The sequence below is a fragment of the Triturus cristatus genome, chromosome 4_1, assembly GCF_964204655.1.
Source record: "Triturus cristatus chromosome 4_1, aTriCri1.1, whole genome shotgun sequence".
NCBI classification, from domain to species: Eukaryota; Metazoa; Chordata; class Amphibia; order Caudata; family Salamandridae; genus Triturus; species Triturus cristatus.
This window is the reverse complement of record NC_140585.1, coordinates 796,714,964-796,733,860: the sequence shown is the minus strand read 5'-3', so window position 1 is coordinate 796,733,860 and position 18,897 is coordinate 796,714,964. Positions and strand designations below refer to the sequence as shown.

Genomic DNA, 18,897 nt, shown 5'->3' with positions numbered 1-18,897 from the left:
GGATAAAATCATTTGAGGAGCTGCAGAAGGAGTATGAGCTGGGGGGCACGGAGTTCTTCCGATACGCTCAAGTGTTCCACGCCTTGCGGTCAGTTCTTGTAGAAGGGGTGAAGGTGCCTGAGTCTTCTCCGTTAGAGGACCGGATCCTGGATGGCCATATGCCAGAGAGTACGATCTCGCTCATTTATAAGAAACTTATTAATGTTCGGGCAGATCTTCTTGGGTTACGTGCTCAATGGACCAGGGATGGCCTTGAACTAGATGATGAGGATTGGCAGTACGCAGTTTCCTCTCCCAAAGAGGTCGCGATCCCCGCGCGCCTGCAGTTGGTGCAGCTTAAAATACTCCATAGGGTCTACGTGACGGGGCCCAGGCTGGTCCATATGGGTTTTTCTGAGGAGGGCTTATGTAAGAGAGGCTGTGGTATGGTGGGCACCTTCCTACATATTATTTGGGAATGCGGTGCGATTATGGAGTTTTGGAGGCGCATCCACGAGGTGATGGGGGAGGTGACGGGCATCGTCATGCAGCCTGAGGCGCGGTGTTGTCTTCTGAATGTTTGGGGTCCTACTGACCACGACGCGGCACAGACTCAGTGGGTGACCCTGGGTAACATGATTGCCAAGCGCGACATTGCTCGTCTGTGGGGCTCTAATGGGCCTCCTACACTGACAGCATGGATGGAAAACATGGATTGGAGCATGTTTAGGGAGAAGACAGTGTATTGTGCTCGAGGGCGCCCTCGGAAATGGCACTCTGTATGGGGGCGCTGGAACCAGTACAGATGGGGCATATGCCTGCCCCCGGACCCGGATCTGCCCGAGGAGCAGCTCTCCCCTTAGCTTTCTATCCGGCTTTGAACTTCTTGCTGATATGTGTATGTCTTCTCGAGTCTCTGACTTCCCCTCCCTTCCCTTACTACCGACCTGTGCCTGTTAGACAAAATGGGGCTCGCTTCCCCTGATGAGAACCCCTTCTGGCGCTTACAGTACTTATCGCCTTGCTTGTGTTTAGGTTTGGATTTGTGTTTATTCAAAACAGAACCTTCGATTCTCCTGTCATTGGAATGTTGACGCTAGCATGTGTTGTGTTTTTAAAGCTGCCGTACCTCCGGGTTGTCGGCTGAATAGCTGTGTCACTGATCTTACAGAATAAAAGTTAAAAAAAAAAAAAAAAAATGTGTCCAGAAAGGAAAAACATCACCATTTTTAGTATTTGTTTTACATTTCACTGACCAGTTACAGCTTATTACGTTATTTAATTCAACCAATGAATACACATGTTTAAGGTTTAATATGAGTTATTGAGATTAAACTACATTCACAAAGTGAGATATGTTTCCAATCACAGAATGTCCCAAATATGCTTAAAAGTGGAATAACAAGCCATTTGTCTCTGAGCCATGCAGTTTCTTTCATCAGGACGTCTCCCTTTTTCAACAAGAGCAGCTCAAACATGAATGGCAAAATATCCTAGTTTGCAAATGTTTTCCACATAATTATGGCTCTGCCATATTTGTCACACAATACATCATCTGCTGCATAATCTGGATATTTTAACTAAAAAATTGTTTGTAGCGCAAACGAATCAAAAGTTACTAGAAAATGTAACTTGTGCTGCTGCAAAGTGGAGGGCCCTTTTCAAAGGTGGACTGTGCACCTTTCACACTGCTGCATTTGCATATTACACTGGTACTAATGAGGCAAAATCTTTGCAGAGACCGTTAGTATGTGTGAAGATGTGAAAATAATAAAGTGTCAGGGGTAACCTTAGTCCGCCTGAGGCTCAGCCGGGAGACAGTTTAGCGCTACTTGCACTGTTGCTTTTAAAATTATTCACTTTTAAACTCACTTGCATCGTCGCTGCTGCTCATTGCAATCCTAGCAGGCGCCACTGGCCACGCCGTAGCTAAGGACACGCCCCCTCGAGGCCACGCCCCCTCCACCAGGTATAACTAACCCGCTGATTCTCGAGCGCGTTGGGTAACCTTAGTCCTCCTGAGGCTCAGCCGGGAGACAGTTTAGCGCTACTTGCACTGTTGCTTTTAAAAATATTCACTTTTAAACTCACTTGCATCGTCGCTGCTGCTCATTGCAATCCTAGCAGGCGCCACTGGCCACGCCGTAGCTAAGGACACGCCCCCTCGAGGACACGCCCCCTCCACCAGGTATAACTAACCCGCTGATTCACGAGCGCGTTGGGTAACCTTAGTCCTCCTGAGGCTCAGCCGGGAGACAGTTTAGCGCTACTTGCACTGTTGCTTTTAAAAATATTCATTTTTAAACTCACTTGCATCGTCGCTGCTGCTAATTGCAATCCTAGCAGGCGCCACTGGCCACGCCGTAGCTAAGGACACGCCCCCTCGAGGCCACGCCCCCCCTACGCCCTATAACAATGTGTATGCACCGGAGGCGCAGCGGGCGCGACGATTGCGCGCCGAAGGCGCGCATAAGGCAAGCTCGTCTGCGCTCGTCCGCGCCGAGTCCGGGCCTTGGGCCACCCCCCTTGCCCCCCAGCCGTCAGCACAAAGATGCTATTCGCTAGCAACCCTCTACAAGTTAAGGCCTCCTGTTAATTCATGCCCTCGGCACTCCCTCCAAGCCATGGACCTTCCTTCAACCTGTCCTACCTGTTCTGCGCCTCTCAAACCTAACTCGCGCACAACAGCCACACAGGAATTCCAAATGCTCCTACTAAACTGCCGCTCGCTGCCTAAGCATAGCGCCGAAATGGCCTTATTGATAGAAGAGCACACCCCGGATATATTGTTCCTTACGGAAACCTGGCTTACCAGTGAGTCCAACCCGGCAATAGTAGAGGCCCTCCCCACCGGCTATCAAATAACACGGCAAGACCGGCCAAAAGGGAGAGGAGGAGGCCTTGCTATCATCCATAAGGAGCAATATCATTGTCGACTCTCTCCTGAGACCATCTCGGACTGCGAGAGCATGGGTTTTAACATCAACCTCTCTCCTAACATCTGCTTCTCAGGCACCTTTATTTATCGCCCGCCCGGCCTCCCTAAGCAGTTTCTTCTAACTCTGCCATCGAATGTGGCCAGCAGAGTCAGCACCTCCTCTAGCTTTACCGTGTTGGGTGACTTGAATCTACATTTTGACTCCCCCTCGGACCTTTCAGCTGCTATCCTATCAGATGATCTAGCAGCTCTACAACTCACTCAACGTGTCTCCTCCCCCACCCACGAAAAAGGCCATCTACTGGATCCAATTTTTTCAAATTGTTCTGAGATCACAGTGGACCCAGGCATTACCCTACCCTGGACTGACCACTTTTTAATCCCCTTTAAATGGACCACACCTAAATTCTCTCCTCCGGCTCCCACCACCAAACTCAGGCAAGCCTGGACGCGCCTTGAGGTTGATAAGTGGTGCACTAAACTGGCTAGCTCACAACCAGAAATTCAGGATGATCCCGCCCTAGCAAACCAGGCATATACCAACTGGATCTCCCACACTCTTGACTCTACTCTCCCAATGAGCAAGACTGTACTGAAGCGGCCTCAAAAAAACCGCCCCTTGGTACACCCAGTCTCTCAGAGAAAAAAAGCGTCTCTGTAGAAGGGCGGAAAGACGCTGGCGCTTAGACAAATCGGCGGATAACAAAACCCGGTACCGTGAAACCATCAACGAGTACAAAACTCAAATAAAAGCAGCTCAGTCGACGTATTTCGCCGAAAAAATCCTGAATGCTAGATCTAAACCCAAAGAGATCTTCCAGATCATTAAAAAGCTAACGAACCCATCCCCTGTGGTGCATGTCGAGAAATCTGTCACCCAATGTAATGACATTGCCGAATTTTTCTATCAGAAAATCAATAAAATTTATTCAACTTTTTCTCCCCCAAACACCGACCTGTCTACTCAACCTAATAACCTCCTTAGCCTGCCACATTCCCCCACCCCTTACAGCTTAACTCACTTTCCCCCACTAGACCTCCCCACTTTAGAATCACTAGCCCTCAGTGTCAAATCAGGTTCTCCGGCCGACCCTGCCCCTCCTGACATCCTAATGGCAGCATCCCATACCATCCTGCCCGTCATCAGAGAGGTATTAAACTCTTCCATCTCCTCTGGCACCGTTCCACCCGTATGGAAGCAGGCCATGGTTAGGTCACTGATCAAGAAACCCAATCTGGACCCGTCTGATCTGGCTAACTACCGCCCTATTTCTCTGCTCCCTTGGTTGAGCAAGGTTCTGGAGAAATATGTGAACCAACAGTTAGTGAACTATCTAGAGGATCACCACATACTGGATCCCACTCAGACGGGTTTCAGACCTAAGCACGGGACAGAGACCGCCCTCCACATGGTCGTAGAGGAAGCGAGAAAAATCTTGGATCAGGGAGGATCAGTGGCAGTGATCCTCCTTGATCTAAGCGCGGCCTTCGACACAGTGTGTCATGACACCCTACTAAGCCGCCTGTCCTGTGTGGGGATCAAGGATAAAGCTTGGGCATGGTTTGAATCCTTTCTGAGGAACAGATCTTTCAGGGTTTTTGATGGCGATTCAGCTTCCTCCAGTAGACCTCTAAATTGTGGAGTTCCTCAGGGCTCCTCTCTGAGCCCTGCTCTATTCAACCTATATATGAGACCACTGGCCAGTGTCGTCCGCCCATTTGGAGTTAAAATCATCTCATATGCGGACGACACGCAGCTGGTGGTCTCACTGGCGCAGGAGGCATCTCGAACTGCGCCAGGCGGGCTCAGAGAATGCCTGGAGGAAGTGAGGAGCTGGATGTCGTCATCATCCCTGAAATTGAACGGAGAAAAAACTGAGCTGATGCTCCTAGGACCCTCAGAGCCGGCACTTCCCCCTTCCCTATGGCCCCCATGCCTAGGACCGCCTCCAACCCCAAAAAACACCATCAAAAGTCTTGGGGTATGGCTGGACAGCTCACTGTCTTTCAATGTCCAAGCCACAAAACTGTCAGCCACATGTTTTGGCATTCTGAGAGTGCTAAATAAAATCTTCCCCCTCCTCCCCCTGGAAGCCAAACAGGCTGCCATTCAAGGGCTCATTCACTCCCGTCTTGATTTTAACAACGCACTTTATCTGGGTGCACCAGAATACACCCTTCGGAGGCTGCAAATTGTACAGAACAGCGCAGCTCGCCTTCTACTTAAAATCCCGCAAAGACACTCAGTGAGGACCGGACTGACTAGCCTCCATTGGTTACCGGTCCGGCAGAGAGTTCTGTTCAAGGCGCTATGTATAGCCCATCAAGCCTTCTGGGACATGGGACCTTTCATTACCCGTGATCTGATCACTCATTACATCCCAAATCGCAGTCTTCGTTCCAGCCAGACTCTCTTAGCAGTAGTCCCAAGAATAAAAAGATCTAGAACCGGCGGAAGGACGTTCATGTACAACGCAGCTAAGGCCTGGAATGCTCTACCACTTCACCTTAGAGCCACCCAGAACCTTACTATGTTTCGCAAGCAACTGAAGACCCACCTTTTCACATCTGCCTGCTAAACCGTTGTCTTTTCTTTTTTTCTCCCCTTCCCTGCTCTCTGTAGGTCACGGTTATCCTAGCGCTTGGACGCCTTCGGGCAACAACTGCGCTCTATAAATCTCCAAGTTTACAAGTTTACAAAATGTAGCTCATTACGCTGCAGCCTTTTCTTGCTGCATAATTTAGTCAACACTGTGACAATTTTTTCTCCATTGCTGCCTAATTCCAATGGCCCCGAAGCAGGCAGCACGTGTTAAAAGCGCTTGTTCATGAAGCATAAAGACCATGAAGTTTGCGAACTTAGTTTGGTGAGCGTGCAAATCCTGCATTGCCGATCCCTGGTGAGTTGAACTACTAATTCTGAAACAAGGCCAATGGAGGTACCAATGGGTGAGACGGACTGGCCTTAAGGGTCCTGTGACCTCAGTGACAGAGTCACTGCTTCATAGGCCTGCCCACAAGACTGGAGGTGAACTTCACTATAGATTGTGGTGGACAGGCCTTCAAGGTTAACCCAAACTTGCCACCGCTAGGGTCCACCTGCTGGTGCTAAGACACCAGGGTTTCTGAGGTCTAGCGGACCATCTAAGGTCTAGCAATTGAATGTACTCCCACAAGAGTGGTCTGGTCATGAAGGCTGAACCAGGTTCCCCAGTTCCAAATTTGGCAGTTCTGGCCATAGTGCCACATCCTCTCCTCCACTGAACACCATACTGCCCCACTGACAGAAACTGGCACTGCCTTCAGCTACAACCCAATTGTGCCCTGCTATAAACACTTGGATGCGACTCAATTCAAATTATGCACAAGACAAGAGTAATATACTGCCTGGAAAAAAAAGTAATAACATCCTGGAAAAAGCTAACACTCATAGGGAATGCAAGATTAAGTAAAGCTTATGAAATGTAAGCAGGAATAACATGGTTATCTTAACGCTTTTACACTAATTATTCAGAAATCGATAAGTGTTTTGGCATGAAAAGTTAAGGACATGACTACAGGGCGCACAAGGGACCCGTTTCAATGTCCATTGCTTACATCCTTACAAAACGTAAGCAGTATGCTTTACAAAGACCGCATTCCTGAACTCAGAGCCTTGGTACACATATTATAAACTAAAATAAGGAAAACAGCTGAAAAGTATCACACACTAAACGTTTTCCACTCCACACATCAACCAGGTATTGCAGTACCTCCAGGAATGGTGCACTTCTCCACCAGGGGAATACAATGTTGTTAAAAGAAAGACGAGAAAACGAAAGTAGCCTTCACTGACGAACCCTGTAAAGTGGTGCTTATGTATTTGTGTGTGAATAAAACCTATTTGGCAACTTTGTGCCCATTCTATCTTGCTTTATTTAGCTATTTCGTTATTTTTCGTATTTTGGACCGGTTTTTCTCTCTGTCCTGAGGCTGCACTTTGGAATAGAAAAATGTCAGAAAAAGAGGACACTTCCAGCAAAAGTGTTTCTATCTCTTTTGGATCCATTAGTCAGGAGAACGAATGAAGGAAAGGAGAGGAAAGAGAGGGTAAGAGGCGGTTGTTGAAGTCACGGTTTTTATTCAGCAAGTGAGGAAGAGAGACATAGACAGAGAGGACATAAGAGGGCGAGGATAAAAGCGAGAGGGGGGTAGCTGACAGCGGCAGAGCAGGAGAAGTAGACACGGTCCTCGTCTTCTCTGGGTAAGAGGGAAAAGACAGAATCCTTTTCATTCTCTGCCCACCCCACCCGTACCCGAACGGCAGAGATTTAGCCATAGGTCTTGGCTATTTCTGAGGTCCTGCGCATATTTTTAAAATAAAAAAGCAGGGGAACAAATTTTATTAAATTGAAATTTGCTTGCCCTGCCGATCCCGCCCACTTCGACCACTGGATTGGAGTAATATTGGGAAAGTTACCGGATGAGACCATCTGACAGGAGTCGGGATTCTGTTTGTGGCCTCAGAATGAACCGCGAGCTACGTTGGCAAACTGGCAGCATTAATCTGCTTGCCAATGCATTTAGAAGTACAGGGGGTGTCTTTCTCTACTGTAGTGGCGGCTGGGGACGTTGCAGGCCACCACACATGGTATGTTTTCAGGAAAGGATGGTCACCATGATGTGAAAGTGCTTCAGTCCCAATCCTCTATAACCGACTCCAGGTTTGCTGCAGTGGAACGTGACTACTCTATTATGGGTGCCTCTTTTTCCAGGACACCTAGGGTTTCGATTCCTGCCCATATACTTAAAGAGCTGTGTTTCATTTAAAGTTGTGTTGCAACACTTCCTGCAAAAAAGTTATTCAGAGTGATCTTCACCTCTCTCTACAGTTTTTTTTGCCTCTTTGTTTTTTGCTGTTCTTTTTTCTTTTTCCATGCCTCTTCCTCAAATACCTGAGTCTATAGATGTTGCTTTTACTCGGATTTTTGATATTCGAGCCCTCTAGTGGATTGGCTTTCATATTCGGCTACTTTTCTGCTACTGTCATCTGCAACTCCCCATTGGAGGATTTTTATGCCCCTTGGTATTTTTTCCTCTGAAGTGGCTGTATCATCACTGCCTGGCAAAGTGTATACCAAAAGAGAACACGCTCCCTTTAAGAACAAGAACTTTAGAATCAAGGATATGCCATTGCATCTCAAACTTGAAAGATAATCCTTAGGCAAACACACCCACGTTTTAAGTTTTACTTAATACAACAATTCAGTAAATCGAAGAAACTCCTCTTGAAACTAGTAGCTATTTAACATAATAATTCAGTTGATTAATTTCCAACATGGTTAGGAGTTTATACATTAAGTGAGCGTTTCTGTATTGAATGACTTAAGTAAGCAAACATAAATGTGTGAGTTAGTTTCAATTATGGTGGTAAGAATAGTGGGATTTGGGTTTTGTGTTAGTCCTCATCCAGTTATTGTTATTAATCTGCAAGGACTGGCTGCTAGCAAGCATTCAGTTCTCTGGAGCTGAAATGATTGAAAGTTTATCTTCATAGAGACCTGGCTGTTGTCTTGGATTGTGCTAGTTACCTTCTATTCTGTTTATTAAATATGCGTGTTATACAGTAAGACTAGTCTTGGGTCATCTATAGCTGTGATTGTGGTGCCCATCGGTTTCTGGCTTTTGTAATGGCAATTCCTGAGCCCAAGAAGTGAGAGTTACACACAAGATCTCTCATTCCAGTTCAAGTAAACTGTGGTCCCCAATGAGTGCATCGGTGTTTTTTTCCTTAGCTTCTGGGATTTGCTGTATTTAGTTATGTGCAGTGAGACTTGGGATAATTATAGTTTTTAGTCTAGGGGTTCAAGTTGTGTTTGAGGGATCTTGTTAACCAATAGTGCATTGCAGCTTACTTGTTCTGCTGATTAACTGGTGGGTTATTATTAAACTTTAGTAAGTCGTTACTGACAGTGATTTCGCTAGGTTGTTCCTTATTTCTAATTAGAGTTTAAGCAAGGTCTTGTAAGGAGACAGAATAGTATATAGATAAATTATGATTACATTTTCCCAAGTAGAGTTTAGATGTTCTGATGAGAATACCGGTGTTGAATAGTATATGCTGCAACAAAGGTAAGATAATGACACACTTCAGTTATGTGAAAAATACAAACCTCATTTTATTTTAACTTCTAGTTGAATGAACCAGAAGATAAAGTAATTCTAATTTCTTCTAACTTCCCATGGTCAATAGCAACACTATTTGCGCTCTGTGCCGGTTGGCAGCCAGGGAACCCAACTAAACCTGGGCATTTCTGAAACCTAGACAACCCAGGCGAATCACAGAAAGTGTGTTTTTTTTACCCAAAATGTCCTGCAAACGTCAAAGAGTGTGTCAAAAGGGCTATTTCTTCCATATTTATATGACAGAAAACGTGGGCACTTCAAGCCAGTAGCCAAAGTCTTACTATCCTGTTCCCATACTTCATCCAATTAAAAAACTGCCTTCCATATCTTGAGTAGACGATACTGGAATGGAGGGAACTGAGAGAGCCATCTTAGAAATCCTGGATAAAAGAAGAGATTCTCTTCTCATGATAGTGGGCTTCTGAGAGGCCTTCATCACCTTTGACCACAACATCCTAATTCATAGATTGCAGGATGAGTTGAGGGTCGGGTTGCAGAGGCAGCTCAGAAGTGGTTCTCATACTTTTTGAGAGGCAGAAAGGCCCATACATCATATTTGTGGTCCTGCATGACTTTGTGTTGGCATCTCGGGCTAGGTGTATTAACTATGATGATTTACTTATTTGAAAGGTTTTATATAGCGCTGGCTAGACCCAGAGGTATCAAAGCGCTTTACAAGAGCAGTCACAAAAAAAAAAAAAATTTCAGAGCAAAGAGAACAACAGTCAAGAGAGAGCACATCTCTCTATTAGTCAAGAGATGCAGAGTTCTGGAAGAATTCACAAGGTAAAGTACATATGGATCATATAATGGAGGTAACGACTCAAAGCAGACAAAAGAGTATCAACAGGGAGAACAAAAATTGAAGAGGTATAGGGTCAGGGGAACGGAGAGGGGGGTGGGAAGCACATGGACAGGGGTGAGTGTCCTCAGGCAGTTAACAGAACATAAGTGAGAGCTGCTAGGATAGGAGAGGGACCGGGGAGAGCAAGGCCAGGGTACACTAGAGGGAAGAGTAAAAAGGGAGAGCGAAAGGTCGCACAGGTTAGCAGAAAGGCAACCAATACAGGGGAGACAGTTCGCCAGCTCAGAAGAGAAATTATAGACTCCAGTACTTGTTGAGTAGGTGACATTTTAGGTCTTTTTTAAAAGCTGAGGTAGGAGGGGTTGCAGCGGGGGTCCCTCAGGAGGGCATTCCAGATGCTCGGAGCATTTCCAGAGAAGGAGCGAGTTTGGGTGGATTTCTTTTCTAGTATCGGGGGGACGAGGAGGAGTGCCGTGGAGCTTCTCATCAGTGTGGAGCAGCCCGCTTTTTTGAGTTTGTTTGTTAGGTACAACGGAGATTGTGAGTGGAGAGCTTTGTGCCTGACGCAGGCAGTTTTATAAAAGAAAAACACAAGGAGATGTTGGACAGAGCGCTGAAACTTTTCAGACACTCCCCCCCAGTCACAGATCTGGGTTGAATCCATCATCATTGTTTAGCTCACTTTGCCACCTCAGTTCAGACCCAGATATATGCAAATCAGTCTTGACCCTGTGCCTCATGGGAACAGTCCAGCCCGAACTGCCAAGCCAGGTCGTCCCTGAACCAGAAACAAGCATCTTGGGACCGGTTTCTGCTTAACACTTTTCATCAGCCAGGCTAGCTTGAATCCAGTGGCAAAGTGAGCAAGGGACCCAAGTCTGGGCATTCCCTGACAACTTAGGGCAAAGAAAGCAAACACAAGGAGATGTTGGACGAAGCGCTGAAACTTTTCAGACACTCACCACCAGTCACAGATCTGGGTTGAATACATCTTCATTCTTTAGCTCACTTCGCCACCTCAGTTCAGACCCAGCTATGTACTAATCAGTCTTGACCCTGTGCCTCATGGGAACAGTCCAGTTTTATAAAAGCATCTACCTTCAATGGGAAGCCAATTTAGGGATTTGAGGGCAGGCGTGATGTGGTCAAATCGTTTACAGTCGGTAATGAGCCTGGCCGCCAGGTTGAGCACGGCTCCTAGAGGGGCTAGGTGGACTTTAGAGGTTCCAGTGAGGATGGAATTGCCGTAGTCAATTTTGGAGACTACTAATGATTGCACTACACATTTGAAGTCGTCTTGAGGGATGAAGGGTTTGCTTTTTTGAGGTGTCTGAGAGTGAAAAGTGCTTCTTTGGCAGAGTTATTTATATGGTCCTTCAGTGCCAAATTTTTGTCAAGAATGAAACCTAGGGATTTTGCTGAGTTGGACAAGGTGAGCGGACAGTTGAGGGCGTTGAGGTCAGAGATCCAGCCTTGGATGGGGAGATTGTTGCATTTAGGAGAGAAAAGAATCATTTCCGTTTTGTTCGATTTCAATTTAAGATGGTTAGAGTAAAATCAAGATTGAATCTTGCTCAGGGTTTAAATGGAGAACATAACTATGGGATTTGATCTTATAGTAGAGTTGGGTGTCATCGGCATAGAGGTGATAGCTGATCCCGACTTGTTTCAAAACGAGTAAAGGGTTCCATAAAGAGGCTGAAGAGAGAGGGTGAGAGTATTGAGCCCTGGGGGACACCCAGGGAGACAGGGGTGGGATTGGAGAAGCAGGAGTTGATTGTTATTTATTGTGTTCTGTGTTAGAGGTAGGAGGTGAACAATTTAAGGACAAATCCATTCAGCGATTCCAGTAAGGAAGACTGATTGACTGTATTGAATGCTGCAGAGAGGTCAAGGAGGATAAGAAGGCAGGCCTCTCCATTGTATAGGGAGCAGTGAATGTCATCCACAATGTTCAGCATGGGGGTTTCTGTGCTATAGCCTTTCCTGAAACCAGATTGGAAGGAATCAAGTATGTTGAATTTGCCTATTTGGTTGTCCAGTTAGAGTAAAGCACATTTCTCCAGGGTTTCAGCTAGAAGTGGGAGGTAGGAATTGGGACGAAGGTTGTTAAGATCATTAGGGTCAGCATTAAGGTTTTTAAGAATGGGAGTGATGTGCTCGAGTTGGAGGGAGTCTGGGACACATTCAGTGGCAAAGGAGGTGTTAATGATTTTTTTTTCCAGCATGGGGCAATGATGTGGTTAAGGTTGTGCACTAGGTTAGATGGGAGTGGGTGTTTGGTGTGCAAGGTCGGCTTTAATTTCTCAATGATATTGAAGACTTTGAGCTCAGTCATAGGATAGAAATTAGACCAGGAGGCGTTATGTTTCAGTTGTAAGTTGGAGAGAATGTCACCAGAGATAGTTGAAATAGGTAGGTGAGTGGGAGGATTAGGCAGGAGGAACGGGGCAGAAAAAGGAGGTACATCTGTAGAAATTTGGGGGCAGGGCAGGGCCAGGCTTTGAGGGAAGGATTGATCAATTTTAGCAATTTTTTCCGATAAGAAGTTGGCAATTACCTCACACCTTTCGATTGAGGCCGTCAGCTCTGGAGGGGCACATGAAGATTGTTTTCTGACAATGTTAAAGAGTTCTCTGGGCCTGTGTTTTGGCACAATCAAGTTGGGCACGAAAGAAAGATGCCTTTTCATTGAAAATGTGCTTCTTATATGTTGATCTTGCAGATCTGAGGAGGGCAAGATGGGAGGGCGAGGGGTATTGTCTCCATGTTCTTTCAGCTACTCTAAGTTGTCTTCTTTCAATATTGAGTTCGGGATTGAACCAAGAATTGGATTGGATTTTTCTTTGTTGTTTTAGTTTGAGTGGTGTGACTTGATCCAGGACATTACTAATGGCCTTACTGAAATGTTCAGTGAGCTCATTAGCCTTATGGGAGAGAGAGAGGAGTTGTAGTTGGTCTTGGAGTTTGGACTCGAGTTCACAAGGGGGGGATTTGTTTAAGGTTTCTGGTCCACATCTTGGGTTTGTCATTAACTGGTGTGGGGAGTAGGGCGCTGGTTGAGATATTGGACAGAATGAGATGGTGGTCAGACCAGTCGATGGGGATGATGTTGGAAGGGAGACCAGGTCAGTGTTAGAGATGATTGCGTCAGGTGTGGCCCCTTTGATATGGGTTGGATTGTTGCATAGTTGCTTAAGGTCATTCAGCTCAAGAAGGTTAATGAGACCCCTAAAAGTGGGATCATTAGCATTATTCCAATGAATGTTGAAATCTCCTAAAAACAGATTTTTAGAGGCAGAAAGGGAGAAGTGAGTGAAGAGGTCAGATAATTCTTCAGCAAAGAGGAGGGGCTCACCCATGTGGTGTTTAACTTATTAAATCTAATGACAGCTTCTAAAAAAGTGAACAAGGTATTTAGTACAATGCTGAACCGAATGGACACCGACAACCTCAGCCTCAGTGAGGATAAGACAAAGTTATTGGTGGGTAGGTCCGACTCCCTTAATGAATCTAATTAAGAAACATTTGCCAGCTTCAATGTAGTGCAGATTGTAATTATCCCAATGGAGAACTGTCAAATAGTGGGCATCATATTCAACAGCAGCATGTATTCGGACTGTCAAACTAATGACAGGATTTCTTTGACAAGCTACCACCTGAAACTGCTGAGACCCATAAGATACAACAGTCAAATGCATTCCAGCTAAAAATCATGTATCTCCTTGTCTGAAAGAGCTATACTTGCTAGATGGCGTGCTTCTGGTGTAGAAGAGACTACAGTTTAAATATCGTACCTTGGCACATTAAACTGGTCATGGTTTATTTAGCTCATTGATATCTTGAAGTTTAATTTCGGTTATACCACTCTGAAAGAGCTCTAAAAGCATTTTTATTCTCCTGTGACTCAGAATACAGATATCCTGGGAAGGCTGAAGGTGGATTGCCCATACAGTAACATTTATGTGAAATTTTGATTTCACTTTCGAATATGCATTCTTTTAGAATGCAGACAAAAAATCTCTTCTAAGAACAATTGCCTTGAATTATACGCTGAATGTTCCCACTGTTAATAGAATTTTGTCTAACTGTGAGACAATGGTGAAATATATTGGGATAGGACAGAGGGGTGTTAGTAGTGTAATAAGCTAAATGTCACAGTGTTATTAGCAATAGTTTTCCTAGGAAATCTGACCATATTTATGGTACCTGGATAATAGACCTCAGGTGCTTTTCATACTACATTTCTTTATTGTGTCATTTTTGTATTATTTAATTAGTAAATTAACAATACATAGTTTAAGAAAAACAGAGAGGTGAGCCTTACAGATCAATCAATCAGGGGGTTTATAGGAGCGCGCTACTCACCCGTGAGGGTCTCAAGGCGTGGAGTGGGGGGGGGGGGGCAGCTCCGGGTCAGTCGAAGAGCCAAGTCTGGAGGTCCTTCCTGAACGTGTGCAGGGTCGGGGAGCGTCTGATGTTAAGACGGAGCTTGTTCCAGGTCTTGGCTGCGATGTAGGAGAAGGCTCTCCCGCCTGTTCTGTTTCTGCGGATGCGAGGAACCTCGGCAAGGTCAGCGGAGGTTCCTCTTGGGTACATGGAAGGATACTCTCTCGTTGAGTTATTTGGGTCTGATGTTGTTGAGGGATTTGTGGGTGAGGAGTTTCAAAAAGGTTTGCAGTTTATAGTTTGTACTGCTAATATTCTCGTCCTGGATTCTCTTGTGACAACATTATTTTTGATCTTCTCACACTTTTATTCTCAGTGGTGTTGGTTTGTGGTCAGTCTATTTGTCTCCTAGAAGTTTCTTATAGTAGGCATTAGTTTTACTTGCCCGCTTTTTTTTTTTTTAAGTAAATCACTTTCTAAATGAACTTTTTACTTGTTTTAAAGTGACCGTTCCCCAGCTCAAAAGAGGATGCATCAATTCGGTAAATGTTTCTCCGACGTCTTCCCTAGTAGTTTAATTTCCCTCAAAATATGGTTCTACCTTCATCGTACTCTTCCAGACATGATTTTGCCGACCAGGTGCAGCTGAGTAAAGCAGTAAAGGCCAACCCCCCTTATGCGCTGTTCAAGTGCAGACCAAACAGACAGAGCCTTCTTTGTCAGGTCCTTAACTTGAGACAGAACCATTAGAGGGTGCTTTAGCTGAGGTTTAATATCATTCTTGCACGAGTGGCTTTAAGCTAGCCACCACGGAACAGGTGGCTAACAGAGGTGTGTACAATGCCTTAACTGCCCCTGATGTATACTCAATAAAAAAGGCTTGTCCGTTCAATACATTAATTCCCTCAGCCAACTACGAAGGGAGAGGAAATGCTTAAGTCATTGTTTCCCATCATTGTTGCTTTCAAAGGCATACAATTTGAATCATGGGACATTAGGATTAGTATTCCTGTCGAGGAAAGGAATTGAAATGTCAAATATAAGCATAAAATAAACACGGAAATGTTAAGCATAAGCAAAGTGAAAATCTGGCAGCTATTTACATGCCTCAGAACGCATCCTGATGTGAGGGTGTCATCATCTTTGAACTTACTTTACCTTATAAACAAGCAAAATGCCACCCGTACACTACAACGGGATTACCTGACTTGAACACCTCAAAACGTCACCCTTTATACAACGAACCATCTCCATTAAATGCAATACAACCACAATTCAAAGCCACTCACTCTCACCTTCCGTAGACGCACAAAAGGTTGAAAACTGTGTTAATGTAGATAGCATGCCATTTGGTAGAAAAAAAAGTTTCTTACTAAAGTACATACATACATTTCCGCCTTCATCAATACATTTGGAGAGAAAAAAAGTTTTACTGAATGACAGCTATCAAGGTGCCTTCTAGATTTGGGCATACACTTTCCAAGATACTGGAAACTGTTAACCTATGAAATGAGTAACAGAGGCGGCCATGTTGGTGAGGGTTTCAGCCAAATACTAAACGATAAAGACAAGCGTAAATATGAATTTATTTGTGTATGGAAAAGGCGTAACAATTACGAACAATTCCAAAAACATGCGACCTCTACCGTACTAATAGATTAACATTCTAATATACGAAAAAAACTAACAGATGGTATGGTTTCCAAAATAGCTCGTAATTCGCAATCTAGAAATCTTATATAAACCTGGGTTCTTCACACGAATGAAAAACAACGCTTTCAAATATTAATTTGCAAACTGGCTCAGGCTATAGAAACGCTAGCAATTTCAAAACCATTGTCGCATTACCAATGCAGTCCCTTTTTTCTTTCCACTATAGTTTGTACCATGCAAGGTGACACAAGTGACATGGAGGAGTGGTGCATTCGAAAGCATGAATTCGTCAAAGGGCATATTATAGACATGACGCATAGCCGCTTGGTACCTGAGGAGCTGCCAGATGGCACCACGGATTCCGCCGTGTCCGCTGATCTGACCCCAGGCCCGCTGCAAAACCTGGCGGTACTCTGCCATCTTTGCTGTTGAAAGTAACTGGCGATGTGTGCAGCTGAATAATTTGTCCCTGCGGAGTCACTGGTAAACAGTTCCGGGGCAATGCAATTCCTAGAGAGTTGCCATTCTAACCACAAGTGGGCGCTGTTTCCCCTTCTACAATCGCAGTCAATGTTCCCAAATTAAGAAATCAATTGAATTTCATTTTAGGAGTTACTTAAAACATTCAAAACATCGGTTCTAAACAGAAACCAGCACCCATCTTTAAATTATAAAAATGAAAACGTTCTCCAGACTTGCCACCTCACGGATTTATAAGTAACTGATGGAGCAGGTAGTGCAATATTTTGTATACCTCCTCTTTTCTTGCATGAAAATACTAATTATATAATCAATTAACTATAATATCATTAAACGAGTGTTGCATGTATACTAATCAGCATTATTAAAACTTAAACTACACATGGGATTTGCTATTTGCATGGCTTAATAACTCATAACTAAAATCTGTACGCATATTAATGAATAGGATATGTGGTAATAGAATATTGCATGATATATGTTGCTTTGTGATGTTGCATCGTTGAGGAGGATCGAAAAAGGTGAATATAATGGCTTTAAATGTCGCTATATGCTAGATAAAGACAAGCACATAGAGGGATTAGTAAGGGGTTAACATTAGAATCACCATTTCTATGTAGTAATTATTCTTTTGTGTTTGTTTCGCTTAAGTTGACATCTGGGCCTAATCCAATATGGCCGCTGACATCGCACGCAGAAGTGGCCACTGTCTCGTGAGGCGCGAAGTGAACTGCGCATGTGCAAACAGTATCGTGCACCTCTTAGCGACCTTTGCTCATCGTGTTCCCGGTCACGGATAAGAATTTGGTGGTTCGCCAAGATAGGGGAACAATCAACCTTACAGTAAACCTGAACAAGTCGACACTTTAGCTGACAAGTGACCTCACCCCTCGAACTATACTGAGAATCTGGGAATAAGAATCGGACGATCCCAACCAGCCAATCACCACTGTTCTTGGCCTAAAAATGTATCTTCTTTAACCTGAAATCATTTTAAAAAAGGGTGGTAGAATAGGGAGAGAGTTGTAGTTCGTTCGTGACGCCTTTCCTGATGGTCCAGATGCTGCCCGACCGTTTGATGACTGCAAACTTTTTCCCAATCCACGGGCTATGATAGATGCTTGCACGATTTCTGATCCTTTGATAAAATTTGGGGACTGTAACGTGCTGAGCAGAGGACTTTGAACTTTGAGCCTTGGCCTGCTTATTCAGACAATTTACGACAAATTTGGTTATGCAGAGCCAATGAATTAGAGGACTCCAAATAGCCAGTTTAGGTAAATATGATGTTCTGCGATTTATTCAAATTGATCTAAAATTCTAAACTTTTGACGAAACAAATGATAATATAGATTATTATGAAAATTTAGATAAACAAATATTGATTAACAAGAAATATGAGTTTGTGGTTTTTCATTAAGGGAAATAAGGATTCTGAGTCTTAAAATGTGTTTTAGCTGGTTCTAAATCACCATCAACCAATCCAACTAATTGGTCCGTCGACCAAGTGGGTGGAGTGCCTTGATGTTTAGGATTAGGGATCTATAGGCGACGGATGTTAAGGTATATTTTGTAAAATAATTTTTCTCTCCCTATAGGTTATAAGGTGTTCCCCCCACATGTCCAGCGCTTGAATTACTCATCCCTCCTGTGTGTGTAGACCTGTGAATGGTGACGTGTGTGAGTTGGTGTTATGGGCCCCACCAATGAATGCGTGTACGAATGAGTGTGCGTGACGACGGATCTGCGACGCAGGGAGGATATCGGTATATGTTGTTCCCCATTTCCCAGTCTTGCGTTGGATCAGTTTTTCTGGTAGCAGAGTTATGGTTTTATTGTTTTGGTTTGGTGATTATTGCTTGTAATTTGCTTATTGATTGTGGATAAGTATTGGTTTATGTATTAACACTCTATGTTGAGTTGCGTCGAGTTCTATGTTGTTTGACAGTTTGTAACGGTTCCGTAGTAGAGCAGAGGTAAGCGCTGCTCCGGGAAAGACGGAATTGTTGTTGCCCTGTAGGTACACAGGGGAAACGTGTGACAATTGAAGTTGCACGACGCATTGTCTGGGTTCGATTCAGTAACATCGTCGTGTGTTGCCATTAGGGACATTTTCTGTATGAGAGAAATGTATGGTAGCGAAGGTCATCTGTGAAATTTTGGTGTTAAGTACCAGGAGTCCAAAAGGTACTCTGATTACGCTTATCACTGGAAAGGTAATAGGTGTTCTCTAAGCTTAATAGAAGGATAAAGTAGAGGGAAGTGCTACTTTATTAACGAGTGTCATAATTCTGTAGTAGGGCAGAGGTAAGCGCTGCTCTCGGGAAAGACAGAATTCTGTGTAAATGAACTACATTTTCCATATGAAAGTGCGTGGATGAAATAGCATTCAGGTTAATTGTGAAACTCTGGTTTTATTTCTCAGGAGCAGAGCGTCTCCAACTAGGTGTCTTAATTCTAGAGAAACAGTTAGCTAATGCTTGTTAGA

At 44.4% G+C, this 18,897-nt stretch overlaps 1 protein-coding gene across 1 annotated transcript in view; it reads right to left on the bottom strand.

The window, feature by feature from the left end:
* NDUFA12 (NADH:ubiquinone oxidoreductase subunit A12) overlaps positions 1–16,418 on the bottom strand; it is a 278,754-nt gene extending 262,336 nt beyond the window's left edge. The window contains exon 1 of the mRNA XM_085650626.1: positions 16,261–16,418. Within this exon, the coding sequence (XP_085506752.1) occupies positions 16,261–16,349 (89 nt within the window). The 5' untranslated portion in view covers positions 16,350–16,418. The remainder of the gene's footprint in view (positions 1–16,260) is intronic.
* Positions 16,419–18,897: the final 2,479 nt, after the last annotated feature.